Source organism: Rhinopithecus roxellana, chromosome 10 (assembly GCF_007565055.1).
Source record: "Rhinopithecus roxellana isolate Shanxi Qingling chromosome 10, ASM756505v1, whole genome shotgun sequence".
Taxonomy (NCBI): domain Eukaryota; kingdom Metazoa; phylum Chordata; class Mammalia; order Primates; family Cercopithecidae; genus Rhinopithecus; species Rhinopithecus roxellana.
The window spans coordinates 132,590,610-132,610,389 of NC_044558.1; the positions used below are offsets into that span (position 1 = coordinate 132,590,610).

Below are 19,780 nucleotides of genomic sequence, written 5' to 3' on the forward strand. Positions count from 1 at the left end.
CCAGAGTAGTTATTCCAATTTACACTCCCACAGTCATTATTTCCAATGTACACTCCCACAATTATTATCCCAGTCAGTGTTTGTTAATTTCAGCACTTTTGCTTATCTAAAAGGTGTTAACAAATACAGACATCTTTATCAGACTAAGAAAGTGCCCTGTAACCTATCAAATGGTAAAGTGCATTAAATGAATTTCCAACTCAATCTAATTGTATCTATTTAATTTCTCATATTAAATCAACTTTGCCTTCCTGGGATAAACTGATTTGTGTCATGATTTATCATCATCTTCCAGATTCAGCCTGGTAACACTTTTGTTTAGGACTTTTGTATTTGTGTCATGAATGCACTTCCATTTTTCTTTCTCATAATATCTTCAGGTTATCCAGGTAACTCAAAATGACTTAGAGAGTGTTCTCCCTTTTGTCATGTTCTAGAAGATTCTGTATTAAGTATGAAATTATTTCTTTACCTCTGAATGAAAAACTAGCAAATAAAGACTTATGGACCTAGAATTTTCTTCCTGGGAATATTTATAACCACTGATTTAATTTCTTAAATGATTATAGGACTATTTAGGTTTTCTACTTCTTCATGAAGACAGTTTAATTTTTTCTGGCTATCTGTCTAATTCATCTAAATTTGCTAATATATTGGCATATAAAGTTGCTCAAATAATGTCATTTATTGTTAAAGTCATGTCTCCCTTTTTATTCCTAATATTTATTATTTATGCCTTTTGTTCTTCTTGACATATCAGATAATTGTCAATTTTATCAGTTTTCAAAGAAATCTATTGTGGCTTGTTCATTTATTCGATAAATATTGAGAGGCTAACATGTGCCTCTTTTTTGAGACATATAAGTAAACAAAAATTCTTACACTTACAATTCAAACGTAAAGAGGAAGACAAAAACAATACACTAAAATTTAAAAGAAATTAGAAAATATTTTAAGGAGTGATAAGTGATATGGAAGAAAGTAGGGGGACCCCAGATGGCTGGTGTAGCTGTGAAAGGGATGAAATCACAATTTTAAATACAGTGGTTTGGATTGGCCTCATGGGGAAGGCAGCATTTAGGTGAAGGCTTGAAGGATACGAGGTTACTGACCCACTCTATTCCGTATTTGTCCTTTTTTTTTTTTTTTTTTTGAGACGGAGTCTTGCTCTGTTGCCCAGGCTGGAGTGCAGCCGTGCGATCTGCGCTCACTGCAAGCTCCACCACCTCCCGGGTTCATGCCATTCTCCTGCCTCAGCCTCCCAAGAAGCTGGGACTACAGGCGCCCGCCACCTCGCCTGGCTAATTTTTTTGTATTTTGTTTTTGTTTTTGTTTTTTTGTTTTTTTTGAGACGGAGTCTCACTCTGTCGCCCAGACTGGAGTGCAATGGAGCGATCTCGGCTCACTGCAAGCTCTGCCTCCCAGGTTCACGCCATTCTCCTGCCTCAACCTCCCTAGTAGCTGGGACTACAGGCACCCGCCACCACGCCCAGCTAATTTTTTTGTATTTTAGTGGAGACGCGGTTTCACTGTGTTCGCCAAGATGGTCTCGACCTCCTGACCTTGTGATTCACCCGCCTTGGCCTCCCAAAGTGCTGGGATTACAGGCGTGAGCCACCACGCCTGGCCTAAAGTCTGTATTTGTTCATATTATTTCCTTCCCTTTCCTTCTCCTTCCTTCTACATTTGTTCTTATTATTTCATTCCTTCTCCTTTGGGTTTTATTCTTTTTCTGACTTCTTGAGAAGGATACCTAAGATCATCAAGTTTTAGCCTTTTTTCTTCTTCTAATATAAATATTTAGGTCTACATATTTCCCTGCAAGTATTACTTTAGATACATTCCACAAATTTTTAAGTATTTTCCTTAACAATAAGTTGAAAATATTTTCTGATTTCTATTATATTACTTCTTGACCCACTTTAGAACGTTTTAAAAATTCCAAGCATATTGTACCTTCCTGTTTACTACTGAATTATTTTTAGCTTCAATATAATATTCATTCTGATACATTCTCTGAATTGTTTTCATGCACTGAACTTTGAGAACAGTTTTGTATCACAGTATACTAGCAATTTTGGGGGGAAACGTATGTGCGTTTAGAATCCTCTACTTGTTTGGTGTGGTGTTCTAAATATGCTTAATTCATTAGATTTGCTTATCACGCTGTTCCAATCTTCTAAATCCTTACTGATTTTTTAAACACTATTCTCTTAATTATTGAAAGAGAAAATCTTCCACTATGATTGTGGATGTGTCTATTTGTGGATGTGTCTATTTCTCCTTGTAGTTCTCTGAATTTGTGCATTGTATACATTGTATATTTCAAGGCTTTGTAATTAGGTATATACAAATTTAAAATTAGATTTCCTTGGCTAATCAAGTCTTTATCATCATGCAAGGATGCTTCAACATATGCAAATCAATAAATGTAATTTACCACATAAGCAGAATTAAAAACAAAAACCGTATGATCATCTCAATAGACACAGAAAAACCTTTTGATAAAATCCAATATCCCTTCACGATAAAAAAAAAAGCCTCAAAAAACCAGGTATCAAATGAACATATCTCAAACTAATAAGAACCATTTATGTATGACAAACCCACAGCTTACATCGTACTGAATAGGCAAAAGCTGAAAGCATTCCCCCTAAGAACTGGAACATGAAAAAAGTATCCACTTTCATTACTCCTATTCAATAGTACTGGAAATCATAGCCAGACCAATCAGTCAAGAGAAAGCAATAAAAGGCATCCAAATATTTGAGGTCTTGGCTGGATGCAATAGCTCACACCTGTAATCCCAACACTTTGGGAGGCTGAAGCAGAAGGATTGCTTGAGGCCGGGAGTTCAAGACCAAGCTGGGAAACATAGCGAGACCCCCACCTCTACAAACAATGAAAGTAAAAAATTAGCCAGATGCAGTGGCATGCGTCTGTAATTCTAGCCACTCCTGAGGCTGAGGTGAGAGAATTGTGTGAGCCCAGGAGTTTGAGATTACAGTAAGCTGTGATTGCACCACTGTACTCCCATTCTTTCCTGAATGACAAAGTGAGACCCTATCTCTTAAAAAAAATTATAGGCCAGGCGCGGTGGCTCATGCCTATAGTCCCAGTACTTTGGGAGGCCAAGGTGGGCAGATCACCTGAGGTCAGGAGTTCGAGATCAGCCTGCCCAACATGGCAAAACCCCGTCTCTACTAAAAATACAAAAAATTAGCCGGGTGTGGTGGCAAGTGCCTGTAATCCCAGCTACTCAGGAGGCTGAAGCAGGAGAATCTCTTGAACCCGGGAGGTAGAGGTTGCAGTGAGCCAAGATTGCACCACTACACTCCAGCCTGGGTGACAAGAGTGAAAAAATATATATAGTTTGAGGTCTTATATTTAAGTTTTTAATCCATCTTGAGTTAATTTATATATATGGTAAGAGTTAGGGGTCCAGTTTCATTCTTCTGCAAATGGCTAGCCAGTTTTCCCAGCATCATTTATTGAACACAGTGTCTTTTCCCCATTGTTTGTTTATTTTTGCTAACTTTATCGAAGATCAGTTAGTTGTAAGTGTGTGGCTTTATTTCTGGGTTCTCTTATTGTGTTCTGTTGATCTATTTTTGTACCAGTACCATGTTATTTTGGTTGCTACAGCCTGTAGTATAGTTTGAAGTTTGGTAATGTGATGGCTCTAGCTTTCTTCTTTTTGCTTAGGATTGCTTTGGCTATGTGGGCTCTTTTTTGGTTTCATATACATTTTAGAATTGTTTTTTCTAGTTCTGTGAAAAATAACATTGGTAATTTGATAGGAATTGCATTGAATCTGTAGATTGCTTTGGGCAGTATGATCATTTTAGTGAAACTGATTCTTCTAATCCGTGAGCATGGATTGTTTTTCCATTTGTTTGTACTATCTGTGATTTCGTTCACCAGTGTTTTTTTTTTTTTTTTTTTTTTTATTATACTTTAAGTTCTAGGGTACATGTGCATAACGTGCAGGTTTGTTACATATGTATACCTATGCCATGTTGGTGTGCTGCACCCATCAACCTGTCAGCACGCATCAATTCATCATTTATATCATGTATAACTCCCCAATTCAATCCCTCCCTCCTCCCCCCTCCCCCCTCCCCATAATAGGCCCCAGTGCGTGATGTTCCCCTTCCCGAGTCCAAGTGATCTCATTGTTCAGTTCCCACCTATGAGTGAGAACATGCGGTGTTTGGTTTTCTGTTCTTGTGATAGTTTGCTAAGAATGATAGTTTCCAGCTGCATCCATGTCCCTACAAAGGACGCAAACTCATCCTTTTTTATGGCTGCATAGTATTCCATGGTGTATATGTGCCACATTTTCTTAATCCAGTCTGTCACAGATGGACATTTGGGTTGATTCCAAGTCTTTGCTATTGTGAATAGTGCCGCAATAAACATACGTGTACATGTGTCTTTGTAGTAGAATAATTTATAATCCTTTGGGTATATACCCAGTAGTGGGATGGCTGGGTCATATGGTACATCTAGTTCTAGATCCTTGAGGATTTGCCATACTGTTTTCCATAATGGTTGAACTAGTTTACAATCCCACCAACAGTGTAAAAGTGTTCCTATTTCTCCACATCCTCTCCAACACCTGTTGTTTCCTGACTTCTTAATGATTGCCATTCTGACTGGTGTGAGATGGTATCTCATTGTGGTTTTGATTTGCATTTCTCTGATGCCGAGTGATGATGAGCATTTTTTCATGTGTCTGTTGGCTGTATGAATATCTTCTTTTGAGAAATGTCTGTTCATATCCTTTCCCCACTTTTTGATGGGGTTGTTTGTTTTTTTCTCGTATATTTGTTTGAGTTCTTTGTAGATTCTGGATATTAGCCCTTTGTCAGATGAGTAGGTTGCAAAAATTTTCTCCCATTCTGTAGGTTGCCTGTTCACTCTGATTTCACCAGTGTTTTGTAGTTCTCTTTGTAGAGATATTTCACTTCCTTGGTTAAATATATTTCTATTTTATTTTTGTGTGTGTGGCTATTATTGTAAATGGGATTGAGTTCTTGATTTGGTTCCCAACTTGAACATTGTTGGTGTGTAGAAATGCTACTTGTTTTTGCATGTTGTATCCTGAAACTTTACTGAAGTCGTTTATTAGGTCCAAGAGGCTTTTGGAGGAATCTTTAGGGTTATCTAGGCATAGGATCGTGTTGTCGGTGAACAAAGATAATCTGACTTTCTCTTTTCCTATTTGGATTTGAGGTCAATCACAGATAGTACAAACAAATGGAAAAACAATCCATGCTCACGGATTAGAAGAATCAGTTTCACTAAAATGATCATACTGCCCAAAGCAATCTACAGATTCAATGCAATTCCTATCAAATTACCAATGTTATTTTTCACAGAACTAGAAAAAACAATTCTAAAATGTATATGAAACCAAAAAAGAGCCCACATAGCCAAAGCAATCCTAAGCAAAAAGAAGAAAGCTAGAGCCATCACATTACCAAACTTCAAACTATACTACAGGCTGTAGCAACCAAAATAACATGGTACTGGTACAAAAATAGATCAACAGAACACAATAAGAGAACCCAGAAATAAAGCCACACACTTACAACTAACTGATCTTCGATAAAGTTAGCAAAAATAAACAAACAATGGGGAAAAGACACTGTGTTCAATAAATGATGCTGGGAAAACTGGCTAGCCATTTGCAGAAGAATGAAACTGGACCCCTAACTCTTACCATATATATAAATTAACTCAAGATGGATTAAAAACTTAAATATAAGACCTCAAACTATATATATTTTTTCACTCTTGTCACCCAGGCTGGAGTGTAGTGGTGCAATCTTGGCTCACTGCAACCTCTACCTCCCGGGTTCAAGAGATTCTCCTGCTTCAGCCTCCTGAGTAGCTGGGATTACAGGCACTTGCCACCACACCCGGCTAATTTTTTGTATTTTTAGTAGAGACGGGGTTTTGCCATGTTGGGCAGGCTGATCTCGAACTCCTGACCTCAGGTGATCTGCCCACCTTGGCCTCCCAAAGTACTGGGACTATAGGCATGAGCCACCGCGCCTGGCCTATAATTTTTTTTAAGAGATAGGGTCTCACTTTGTCATTCAGGAAAGAATGGGAGTACAGTGGTGCAATCACAGCTTACTGTAATCTCAAACTCCTGGGCTCACACAATTCTCTCACCTCAGCCTCAGGAGTGGCTAGAATTACAGACGCATGCCACTGCATCTGGCTAATTTTTTACTTTCATTGTTTGTAGAGGTGGGGGTCTCGCTATGTTTCCCAGCTTGGTCTTGAACTCCCGGCCTCAAGCAATCCTTCTGCTTCAGCCTCCCAAAGTGTTGGGATTACAGGTGTGAGCTATTGCATCCAGCCAAGACCTCAAACTATAAAAACCCTAAAAGAAAACCAGGAAAAACTCTTCTGGGCATTGGCCTAGGCAAATAATTTGTAACTAAGACCTTAAAAGCAATTGCAATAAAAACAAAAATTGATGAATGGAACTTAATTAAACTAAAGAGCTTCTGCATAGCAAAAGAAACAACACAGTCAACAGACAGCCTACAAAATAGGAGAAAATATTTTCAAACTATGCATCTGACAAAGGACAAATACCCGGAATCGATAAGGAACTTAAATCAATAAGAAAATAAAAAGCCCCATTAAAAAGTGTGCAAAGGACATGAACAGATACTTCTCAAAAGAGGCAACACACATGAACAAATGCTCAAGATCACTAATCAGAGAAATATCAATTAACACCACAGTGAGATATCATCTCACACTAGTCAGAATGTCTACTATTAAAAAATTTTTTAAAAGACAGATGTTGGTGAGGATGCAGATAAAAGGGAACTGTTGGCAGGAATGTAAATTAGTTCAACCTCTATTGAAAAGAGTATGAAGATTTATTAAAGATTTTAAAATAAACCTACCATTCAACCCAGCAATCTCACTACTGGGTATCTGCTGAAAAGAAAAGAATTTCTTTTTTTTTTTTTTCCAAAAAGACACCTGTAGGTTGGGCGCGGTGGCTCATGCGTGTAATTCCAGCACTTTGGGAGGCCGAGGCGGTCAGATCACCTGAGGTCGGGAGGTCAAGATCAGCCTGACCAACATGGAGAAACCCCATCTCTACTAGAAATACATTAGCCGGGCATGGTGGTGCAGGCTTGTAATGCCAGCTACTTGGGAGGCTGAGGCAGGAGAATCGCTTGAACCTGGGAGGCAGAGGTTGCAGTGAGCTGAGATGGCGCCATTGCCCTTCAGCCTGGGCAACAAGAGCGAAACTCCATCTCAAAAAAAAAAAAAAAAAAAAGACACCTGTACTTATATTTTATTGTAGTACTAGTCACAATAACAAAATCATGGAATCAACCTAATCAACAGTGGATTGGATAAAGAAAATGAGAGTGTGGTGGCACACACCTATAGTCCCAGCTACTCAGGAGGCTGAGGTGGGAGGATTGCTCGAGCCTGGGAGGTTGAGGCTGCAGTGAACTGTGATCGTGCCACAGCACTGCAGCCAGAGTGACAGAATGAGATTGTCTAGACACACACACACACACACACACACAAGCCAGACGTGGTGGCTCTCATGCCTGTAATCTCAGTGCTTTGGGAGGCCCTGGTAAGAGGATCACCTGAGCCCCAAAGTTTAAGACCAGCCTGGGCAACACAGAATGACCTCATTTCTAAAAAATGAAAAATTTTTAATTAGCTAGACATGGTGGCACACGTCTGTGGTCCCAGCTACCCGAGAGGCTGAGGTGGGAGAATCGCTTGAGCTCAGGAAGTCAAGCCCGCTGTAAGCTGAGATCATGCCACTGCACTTCAGCCAGGGAAACAAAGTGAAAAGAAGAAAGGAAAGAAAGGAAGGGAGGAAGGGAAGGAGAGAAGGAAAGAAAGAGAGAAAAGAAAGGAAGGAAAGAAAGAAAGGAAAGGAAAGGAAGGAAAGAAGGAAAATGAGGTACATATACATCATAGCATACTACACAGCCATAAAAAGAATGAAATTATGTCCTTTGCAGGAATATGGATACAGTTGGAGGCCATTACCCTAAGTGAATTAAAGCAGAAACAGAAAATCAAACACTGCATGTTGTCACTTACAAGTACAATGAGTACACATGGTCATAAGGGTAGAAACAATAGACACTGGGGACTCTAAAAGAGGGGAGGGAGCAGGGGGCAAGGGTTGAAAAACCATACTGGGACTAAGTTCACTATTTGAGCAATGGTTTCACCAGAAGCCCAAATCCCAGCATCATCCAATATACTCATGTAACAACCTGCACGTGGGTATACTGGGTAATGCTAGGATTTGGGCTTCTGGTGAAACCAATGCTCAAAACAAAACAAATAAACAAAAATCTTGATCACCACAAAATGTCCCTCTTTATTTCTAGAAGTGCTTTTTGTCTTAAAGTCTATTATGTCTAATATTAATACAGCTATATCAGCTTTTGTTTTTCCAGTAATTTACATAGTATGACTTTTTCCATCATTTCACTTCCAACTTTTCTGTATTTAAAGTTTTTTTTTAAATTTACTTTTTGTAGAGATGGGGTCTATGTTGTCCAGGCTGGTCTCAAACTCCTGGACTCAAGTGATCCTCCTGCCTCAGTCTCCCAAATTGTTGGAATCTTTATTCCTAAGGTGTCTGTTTGTAAAAAGATTATTGTTGGATTTCATTCTTTATCCCATCTGACAATCTTTCTCTTTTAACAAGAGTAATAGATCCATTTATATTCCATGTATTTACTGATATATTTGGGCTTAAATATACTATCTTACTTTTGGGTGTTATTCTGTATTATTTCTTGGTAACTTTTCAATTGATTTTTTTTTATTATTCCACTATGTTCTCTCTACCAGTTTAGAAGTTATACACTGTGTAATTTTAATGGCTACTATAGAAAGTCAACAAATACGCCTACTATATCAAGACCTGTATCGTCTTTCCCAAGGACTTTAGAATGTCTTAACTCAATCTATCCTTCCCCTACCAAATTATACATTAGTATTATCATGAATGTTTTTAACAATAGTTTTATTGAGATATAATTCACACACCATGCAAATCACCCATATAAAGTACACAATTAGCTAGATGTGGTAGTATATTCACAGAGTTGTGTAACCATCACCACAATTTTAGAACATTTTTCATCACCCCGAAATAGAAATCTCATACTCATTAGTAGTTACTCTCCACTTCTTCCAAATCCCTAGCTCATGGAAACTATGAATCTACTTTCTGTCTCTGTAGATTTGCCTCTTCTGGACACTTCATATAACTGTAATCATGTAAAAAGTGGTCTTTTGTGACTGGCTTCTTCCATTTAGCATGCTTTCAAGGTCCGTCCATGCTATATCATGCATCAGTACTTTCTTCTTATGCCCAAATAATATTCCAATGCATAGATATACCAAATTTTGTTTATTGATTAATCAACTGATGAACATCTGGGTTGTTTGTTGTCATGTATCTTAATTACTGTTAAACCCACATTTTTTATTATGATTATTGTTTTATACTATACATAAATAATCTGTTTTGCAGGTGGCAAACTCAGTTTTTGTTTGTGAGAAAATGTTTTTAGTCCACCTTCATTTTTGAAAACTTATTTAAGTTGGTACAGAATTCTAAGTTGGCAGCTTTTTCTTTCAGCACATTAAAGACATCATTCCACTGTCTGGCTTTCATTTTTGCTATGAAGACCAAAGCTCAGGTTCTGCCCAGCTCTGCAAATACCCTCATGATAAAAATTGCTTTGGACTGGGCACAGTGATTCATGCCTGCAATTCCAGCACTTTGGGAGGCCAAAGCAGAATTGCTTGAGCCCAGGAGTTTGAGACCAGCCTGGACAACACAGTGGGATCCCATCTCTTAAAAAAAAAAGAAAAAGAAAAAGAAAAAACAATTTCCAGGCATGTAGCACATGGTTTTAGTCTCAGGAGGCTGAGGTGGGAGGATCACTTGAGCCTGGGAGGTTGAGGCTACAGTTAGCTGTAATTACACCACTGTACTGCAGCCTGGGTGATAGCAAGATCCTGTCTCTAAAATAAAATAAAATAAACAAAAAACAAAAACAGTTGTAGTGCTCCCATTACTTCTTTGGTTCATGTCTTCACTCAGGTTTTTTTCCTGATAATTTCGTCCTATATTATCGCCTCTTAAATGCTTTTAAGATGAGAACTTTGATCTATATGTATACATTGTAGTGAGCATTATTTATTGTTTTTAGCAGAAATGGCGGTCCCAAAAATCTTAAGCCTAATATTAATGAAATTGGAAAGATCAAAATATTATTTTTGATAATTTTTTATCTTATCACTTTCACCAAAATCTTAAAGTTACAGATTTAGCTCATTTGAAGTATAAAAAATGTCTACCATTTACCTAATTGGCAAAACTGTTTTCGAACTTAAACTAAATGGCCATATCAGACTTGCTTTCTATCAGACAGTCTGACTTCATTTTTTTGGACAAATAAATATGTTGATATGCATCTTCATGGCAACCTATCTCATGTTTGATTATGAGTCAGATGTAAATTGATTTAATTCCCTCATATGTTGTTTTAAAAAGATGTAATTTTAATGTCCTGAACTTAATACCATTTATATTTTAGTGTCAGCACTGAATGTTCCATAAAAACCAGGACTAACTCTTTGGCAACTGAAGTCTGTTTGTAAAGACAGTTTTCCTAAACGAAAATAGAATTTAAAGTACAGACTATAGCAATAAGCACCCCCCCTTTTGCCCATTCATTACACTCCCATTGCTGGAGACAGTTGAGCACGATTTTAATCAAATAAAATACAATCAATTCAAATAAAAGTATTAAAAGCTTTATAAAATCTCTTCACAGTTGTATTCCTAAACAATAATTTGAATATCAAATTTGTATTAATGCCATTTTCTTCACTGGAAGAAAACTCATAAATTATTAACTGAGACTAACTGGAATCATCTACGTATTCATCAATTTGTAAGGCAATTCTTCTCATAGTCTAATCACAGTTTTCTGTATTTCATGTATTCTGTGAAGTACAGTGGTTTCTGACAAAAATATATTAATATAAAGGAAGTGATGGGTTTTTTAACAGTACATCAGGTATCATAACCTTTTCTATAGTCTTACACACTTTTCTAACTTTTGCAATGAACAATACTAATTTAAATTACATGAAGTTTCAAAAGGCAACTTTGAAATCCGCGTAAAAATATTACACTCACATTTTTACTAAATCTTTCTTCATTAAAAAATTAATTATATTATCTTTGTAGTCTGGTACCAAAACATTGATTGTTATCAAATGATAGTACCAAAAAGTCTCTCACAATGTAACCTGATAAATTTTTTGGTACCATAATTTGATTTAATAATCTCAGGGGCAATGTAACTAAACAAAAATGATCACCACTTCACACTACAATATGTATAAATTCACAATATCTCAATACTTCTAATGACACATTTCACCACTTCCAAAAAGACAAGTAAGGCAGACAAAACGAGGGGGTCCTTGGTGTCTTGATTAAAGAAAGCTTGGCCAACATCAGCATTTTGAATTGTCTGATGGTTTCACATCCCAGGCGCAAGGGCAAAGAATCACAGTGAGAATGGGAGTAGATAACAGATAAGCTTTACTAAGAAGTGTGATTGTGACAGAAGAGGATGCAATGGTAAAATGGCAGGACTTTATAACTACATTTTCTCAGGAAAAGGTAAATATGGAAGTCAATCACCTGAAGATTGATTTCCATAAAACTGTGTCCTTGTGTCCTTAGAAAATCTTTGTACACCTGTCAGAGTATGCGTTACTTCTCAGGTTGAAGGTTTCTAACCTAGACTGCTGTAATGGATTCCTAAAGGGTACTCTTACTTTTACCCTTGTGTCCCCCTACAGTGAATTTTCCACATGGCAATCAAACTGATCCTTTAAAAGTGTAAATCAGATCACGGCACTCTTCTGTTTACAACTTTCCCAGGCTGCCCATCACACTCACAGTAAAACCCAAATACTTTACCACGGCTTACTTGGCCATGGACTACAAACCAGCTCCTGATTAACCACGATCTCCATGCCGTGTTTTAATCTTTCACTTTCTACCTCACTCAGTCTGTTCTCACCACACCGGCATTTCGCCAAGGTCATTCTAAACTATGATTACTCGCAACAGCTGTTTCTCCTGCTTAGGATACTCATTCCCCCAGGTAATTACTGACCTATTGCCTTGCTTCATCCAGATCTCTTCTTAAATTTCATTCCTTAATCATATTATAAGAAATAGCATCATCATTAGCCCTACTCCACATTTTTCATGACCTCTTAGTTTCTATGTATTAAAAGCTACCTGAAATTATTTATTTTCCTGTCTCACTTCCCACCCTCAAGCTGAATGTAAGCTTCATGAAGGCAAGAACTTTGTCCTGCTGCTGTTCACTTAATGCCTTGAACACTGCTAAATCAATGAAATAAATATTCTTCCATGTTTGCAAGAACTTACATACAAGGATCTTCATTCCTGCCTTGACTGTGATAGCAAAATAAGGGCCAACATAAAAATCATGTTGCATACTTTCAATGGGATATGATGCAGTCATGAAAAAGAGTGAGGTAATTTCAATATGCCAAAACATAAAGGTCCCCAAGGTATACTTACTCCATTGAACCTAAGACGTCATCAGATGTAAGATGTATTTATTATGTCCCAAAAAAGGAAATAATGCCTAAGATGGCAGTTAAAGGCGACACCTGTATAAAACTGGATATAGGGAAAGACAATCCCACAACACAGTAATGCGTAGCAAACAAACAAACAAACAAAAACTTGCATATCTCAACTCTGACACTGGTAGAAGGAAGAAAAAAAAAATTCCTGAGAATTTAAACCACAAGCCAGTTCATGTGGATTTGCAGTCTGACTCACACCGTTGGTGTGGTCCAAAACCCTCAAGTATAGAATTTAAGTAGTATCAGACTGGTAAGAAGCCTGAGGGACAGATAGAAGCAAACATTCTCTGTTGAAGAAGTGGATGTCAATCCAGGACTACAGTGATTGTAAGATACTATCATAAGACACATCTCAATTTCAGTAATGTTAAAATGTAAAAAGATGAGTATCCTGTAATTAACAAAATATTAAGTGAAAAATAGAAGGTGCAGAATGCTCCCATATGCGGGGAGAAAGGGGGTCTGTATGTGTCTGTGTGTGTGTACATAAGGGCACCTTTTAACATTTAGAAAATGTATGAAAAGATGTGCAGTGGTTCTAAGAAGGCGGATCTAATGTTTTGGGTGGAAAAAAGTTTCAATTTTTTAATGTTATTTTTATTTTGTACCATGTGTGTTAATTAATTTTCCCTTAAGAAAACTTTAAAAAGCCAGGAAGTATAAAATATATCCTTCAATGTTTTCCTACCTACACTGTAAGTTCCCTTTATAGAACACCTCATCTCCAAACTGCGATATTTAAAAGTAAAATAATTTTAAAAAGTAAGTGATTTCTTTGCTTGAACCTGGGAGGCAGAGGTTGCAGTAAGCCGAGATTGTGCCACTGGACTCCAACCTGGGCAACAGAGCGAGCCTCTGTCTCAAAAAAAAAAAAAAGAAGAAGTAAGTGATTTCTTCTCTGGGTTTGGTTGCAAATTTCATAGGAAGAATCTCACCATTCTTTCGGAGAAACAATACCATCAACATCATAGCCCACCTATGTATATCATGAAGCACCAAGGTAATTTAAAACAATGAGTTTTCAGATTTAAAATGATCCCTCTAAGATTTCACAGTTTAAAGCACAAAATGAATGTCTATACAAATCAATGAATGATTATAGGGACACAGAGGCCCTCCAGAATGCTTCCCCCATAAGAATGCTTCCAGAGCCTTCATAAATTTTGTTCAGTTATATGCACAGTTCCTAAAAGAATATCAGGTTGGTCATGGGTCCAAGTGACTGAGAGAAGCAAACAAAGAAGGCATTCAATGGTATTTCTTGAAGAAATGTTTGACTGTATAAATACTGAATACACTTTATATAATCTCCTTTAAAGAGCCCAAGTGTTTTTAAGGGTGGTAGATTAAATGGGGTTTCACATATTCATTTAACAAATATTGATTCAATTTCTACTATGTGCCAGGCACTGTGCTAAACATTATAGATGTAAAAATATGACATGCTCCTGACCATGAAAAGCTCACCATTATAAATAATTACAATAAATGATAGAAGGGTTATAACTGAAGTGTGCACGAATGCATGTGCTATGAAAACATAGAGTAAAAGCCGGGCGCAGTGGCTCACGCCTGTAATCCTAGCACTCTGGGAAGTTGAGGCCGGCGGATCACTTGAGGTCAAGAGTTCAAGACCAGCCTGGCCAACAAGGTGAAACCCTGTCTCTACCAAAACATATAAAAATTAGCCGGGCATAGTGGCGCAGTGCCTGTAATCCCAGCTAATCAAGAGGCTGAGGTGGGAGAATTGCTTGAACCCGGAAGGTGGAGGCTGCAGTAAGCCAAGACCATGCCACTGCACTCCAGCCTGGGTGACGGCACCTCACTCTTAAAAAAACACCAAGTATGTGTTACCATGCAATCCATTTAAAGTCGTATTACCTTAGATTTCACTTTAAAGCCATGGCACATTTTATAATTAAAATTTTATATATGTATCTGGAGTGAAGAAAAAGGGGTTCCTAATCCAACATTTTCTAGAGCAGAATTGACAAAAAGCTGCAAATCTACACACAAGTAAAAATTAAAAGCTATTTTTTAAAGTATTCGTGAAATTAGAACTCTCTTATGTCAAATTTGACATGTGACCTATTGTTGTAAAGGATTATTCCATGATTTAAACCACATTAATGTCTAAAAAGTAAGCTTAGTAAACTCTACAAATTAAAACTATAATTCTGTAAATATTCTGTTCACACACTGTAAGTGATTACACAACTATCTATTTTGAAAAAAATTCTACATACCTTTTTTGCTTTAGGACCCTAAAAGTTGGAAAACAAAAGAATTGATCAATTTTAAAGAGAATTCTGATACAAAAGCACCATGATTATGTAAGATGTTAAAATTAGAAGAAGCTTGGTAAAGGGCATAAGGGAACTCTCTGTACCATCTTTGTAAGTTTCCTTGCAAATCTAAAATTATCCCAAAATAAAATGCTTTTTTAAAAACAGTTCAGACAAAACTACAAATAAGTATAGGAAAACTAAGTTCACCTACTGAAGCATTTTTTTGTATGTAGATTTTACACTATTTCTTAGGTCAGTCAATGATCCATGTTTAAGGAAATGCCCTGTTACTAAACAGAGTACTAGTCAAGAAGGCACTAGTTTAAAGGGTTCAAAGGACAGTAAATTATTGACCAATTATGTGCACTAATGTCAAATTTGCAAGTGTGGGAATGATCTCATAAAGAAAGAACCTTTCTGTAAAGTTAGATTGATGATTTTTATAGAAAGGGAATCAGTTATTTAAAGCACACAAAGCAGCCTTGTACAGTGGCTCACTCCTGTAATTTCAGCACGCAGGGAGGCCAAGGCGGGAAGATCACTTGAGCCCAGGAGTTCAAGACCAGCCCGGGCAACACAGGAAGACCCTATCTCTACGAAAAATTTTTAAAAATTAGCCAAGCATGGAGGCACATGCCTGTGGTCCCAGCTACTTGGGAAGCTGAGGTGGGAAGATCATTTGCGCCCAGGAGGTCAAGGCTGCAGTGAGCCATGACATTCAGCCTGGGCAGCAGAGCGAGACCCCATTTCCAAAAAATGAATAAATAAATACAGCAGGTGGCTGGGTGCGGTGGCTCACACCTGTAATCCCAACACTTTGGCAGGCTGAGGAAGGTGGATCACAGGGTCAGGAGATGCAGGCCATCCTGGCTAACACGGTGAAACCCCGTCTCTACTAAAAATACAAAAAATTAGCTGGGCGTGGTGGCGGGCGCCTGTAGTCCTAGCTACTCAGGAGGCTGAGGCAGGAGAGTCACTTGAACCTGGGAAGCGGGGGTTGCAGTGAGCCAAGATCACACCACTGCACTCCAGCCTGGGTGACAGAGCAAGACTCAGAAATAAATAAATAAATAAATAAAGCAGGCAAAGCTATGATAAAATGAAGATTCTATTCAGCAGCGTGTTTTAAGGCAAACTTAATCTTTTCTGGAAATTATTGTGGAAAGCACAGGATTTCAAAAAAGATTCACAGTTACAATAATACCACTTACACTTTCCTGATTAGGCTCATGTGTTTATCAGATTTCTGGTAAGGAGTATGTAGGAGATCATGTGAATACAAGACACTGTACATATTTGAAGAGTTATAGGTGGGAAATATTGGTTCATCCCACAAGATTATACCGTGTAAAACTGAAGTTTAACACATATCAGTAGATTCCATCTTCTTGAAGAGTGCATATATTACAGTAATTCACTCAGCAGATAGTAATTAATGGTTTACACACAAGGCACTCTGAGGCACTGGAGATAGAATAGTAGAGACTTTGCTGCCATATAATTTTTACAAATAGATTCTATTTTTATCACAGTTTCTATCAATTAATAGTTAACATACTTCCATCGTGAAATAAGTACTAAACAGCTGAATATGTAAATAGCATTGCTCCGGTTCTCAAGTAGCCATATTTTAAAGAGGGGCAAATTGTCACTTCTCACTTGTGCTTTTAATATAAATCAGGTTTGGGGTAAGTACATATCCTCACTCCTCCTATATGTCATAAGAGCTACTCACTATGTAGTGAAGTAGTTCTCAAAGTTCTGAGGGCATAAGAATCATACGGGAAGCTTGTTAGAAATGCATATTTATGGACTAAACATGTATACACTCACTTCTCTTCCTACATTGTGGTTCAGTAGATGTTATGGATTGAATTGTATCCCTCAAAAAATTACATGTTGTCCGGGTGCGGTGGCTCACGGCTATTACAGCACTTTAGGAGGCAGAGGCGGGTGGATCACCTGAGGTCAAGACCAGCCTGGCCAACATGGGGAAACCCCGTCTCTACTAAAAATACAAAAATTAGCTGGGTGTGGTGGCATGAGCCTGTAGTCCCAGCTACTCGGGAGGCTGAGGCAGGAGAATTGCTTGAACACGGTAGGCAGAGGTTTCAGTGAGCCGAGATCTCGCCATTGCACTCCGGCCTGGGCAACAGAGCAAAATTCTGCCTCAAAAAAAAAAAAAGAAAAAAAAAAGAAAGAAAATCCTATTTTGGCTGAGTGCACTGGCTTAGTCCTGTAATCCCAGCATTTTGGGAGGTCAAAGTGGGAGAGAATCACTTGAGCCCAGGAGTTTGAGGGCAGCCTGGGCAACGAAGCGAGACCTTATCTCTAAAAAAAAATTAAAAATTAGCTGGGTGTGGTGGTGCGTGCCTTGTACTCCCAGCTATTCAGGAGGCTGAGTTGGGAAGATTGCTTGAACCAGGGAGGCTGAGGCTTCGGTAAGCCATGATAGTGCCACTGCACTCCAGCCTGGGTGACAAAGAGAGACAGTCTCAAAAAAAAAAAAAAAATTCATATGTTGAAATCCTGATCCCCAGTACTTCAGAATTTGACCTAACTGGGAGATAAGGTCATTACTGATTTTATTAGTTAAATTAAGATGAAGCCATACTGAATAGGGTGGGCCCCAATCCAATATGATTTGTGTCCTTATATAATGATAATAATAATAAAGGAAACTTGGATATATATACTCAGATGGAGAATGCCATGTGAAGAATGGAGTTTTGTTGCCACAAACCAAGGAACTACCAGAAGCCAGGAAAGGTCTGAACAGATCTCTCCCTAAGGCCCTCAGAGGTATCACAGACCTACTGACCCTTTGATCTTGGTCTTCTAGTCTCCAGAACTGCGAGACAATAAAATGCTTTTCTTTAAGCACTTAGTTTGTGGCAATTCCTTACTTGGCAGCCTTAGGAAACTAATACAGTAGATTTGGAGTTGAGTGGGTTCCTGGAATCTGTATTTTTAACAAGTACTCTGGGTGCATTCGAAGTAAATGTTCCAGGGGCCACACTTTGAGAAACACTGGGAGAAGGATCTAAGAAGAAGAAGAAGAAACTTAGGTAACAAATTGGAAGGTAACAAGTAAGTGCTTACAGGGGCCACACTTTGAGAAACACTGGGAGAAGAATCTAAGAAGAAGAAGAAACTTAGGTAGCAAATTGGAAGGTAACAAGTAAGTGCTTACAGGGGCCACACTTTGAGAAACACTGGGAGAAGAATCTAAGAAGAAGAAGAAACTTAGGTAGCAAATTGGAAGGTAACAAGTAAGTGCTTACTGTTCTCCCAATTTTATTAGCAATTGTAAATTGACTTAGGTTCCATTTGCATTCTGCCAGGAATGCTCTCCACTCCCCCTTTCTTTTCCTTTTTTTTTTTTTTTTTTTTTTTGAGTCTCGCTGTGTAGCCCACGCTGGAGTGCAGTGGCACAATCTCGGCTTACTGCAACCTCCGCCTCCCGGGTTCAAGCGATTCTCCTGCTTCAGCCTCCTGAGTAGCTGGAATTACGGGCGCGCGCCACCACGCCAGGCTAATTTTTGTATTTTTAGTAGAGACAGGGTTTCACCAAGTTGGCCAGGCTCGTCTCGAACTCCTGACATCGTGATCCGCCTGCCTCAGCCTCCCAAAGTGCTGGGATTACAGGGGTGAGCCACTGCGCCAGGGCTCCATTCCCTATTTCTTCCCACCATTTGCAGAAAAGTATAAAGTATTTATACTTTAAAACAGGTTGAAAAGCACCAGTTTTTCCTTACCTTGTTTCCCCTCACTGATTTCATCATTTCCAACTTTGTGTTACCCCATTTTAGATACTTCAATTGTTACAGTTGTAAAACTGTATTGTAATTAATTTGTTTAATCTGTATCCCATAAGCAGAGCTGTCATCATGTTCTTCTTGGAATTCTTGGCTTCTAGCCTAGTGCCAAGTACAAAGAATGCACTCCATATTTTCCCTTAATTAATGAATTAAATAAGTAATTACATTCTCCACTTCCTCTGGTTTTAATTATAGAAAATGTCTTGATGGAAACCACATTTAAGAAAACCAGACAGAGATACTCTCATAGCTACATGTTGGCCTGTCTCCTTGGTGAAAACATGGCAGTTGAGGAGTGCAGAAAAACAAAATGAGAAGCTTTATCATATTTAACGCAGGATGAGTACCTTGAATCACAGAACAATTCATAGTCCCACAAAAGACGACATAAAATACCTTTTCAAAGCAGAGTAAACTGCATTAGCTTTTAATTAACTGCTGGAGAGGTACTAAAACATTTCCGCCAAGTTGCTACAAGAGAATTTAGTGGCAAAGTCTATCATTACTGGAAGTTACTAGGTTGGGACCAATTTTCAAGCTTAGCAACATTCGAGATCAGGATACCGGGTGACAGCTTTGACCATCTCCCGTTTGCAGAAACCGGTTTGGGACTCCTACCCGTCCGCCCGATCCAGGTAAGGAAAGCTATTGCTGAGAAGAGGGCCCACCCACCCCGAGGTATGAGTTATTTCCCAAACCGACCCGCTTCTCTGTAAAATATGACCGGCTCTTATTACATCATTTAACACTGGTGAGGCAGAATCAATGGTCGCCCCTCCACCTGTCTGCCTCATTCACCTTGCTCACCATTAGGAGTCAAGTTCCACCGCAGTAGTCCGCAGAGTCGAAGCTGAAATTATGTGAACAAACGCTCCCGGGTTGTCCGGACGACAGGTCCCGCCCACTTGCGCTCCAGGAAAA

General features: G+C 38.5%; 1 protein-coding gene across 1 annotated transcript in view; it reads right to left on the reverse strand.

Annotated features, from left to right (window-relative positions):
• Positions 1-19,653, reverse strand: part of CASC1 (cancer susceptibility 1) — an 89,755-nt gene extending 70,102 nt beyond the window's left edge. Inside the window, 3 exon segments of the mRNA XM_030938584.1 lie at positions 14,997-15,014; positions 19,478-19,593; positions 19,596-19,653. Of these exon segments, the coding sequence (XP_030794444.1) occupies positions 14,997-15,014; positions 19,478-19,593; positions 19,596-19,653 (192 nt within the window).
• Positions 19,654-19,780: the final 127 nt, after the last annotated feature.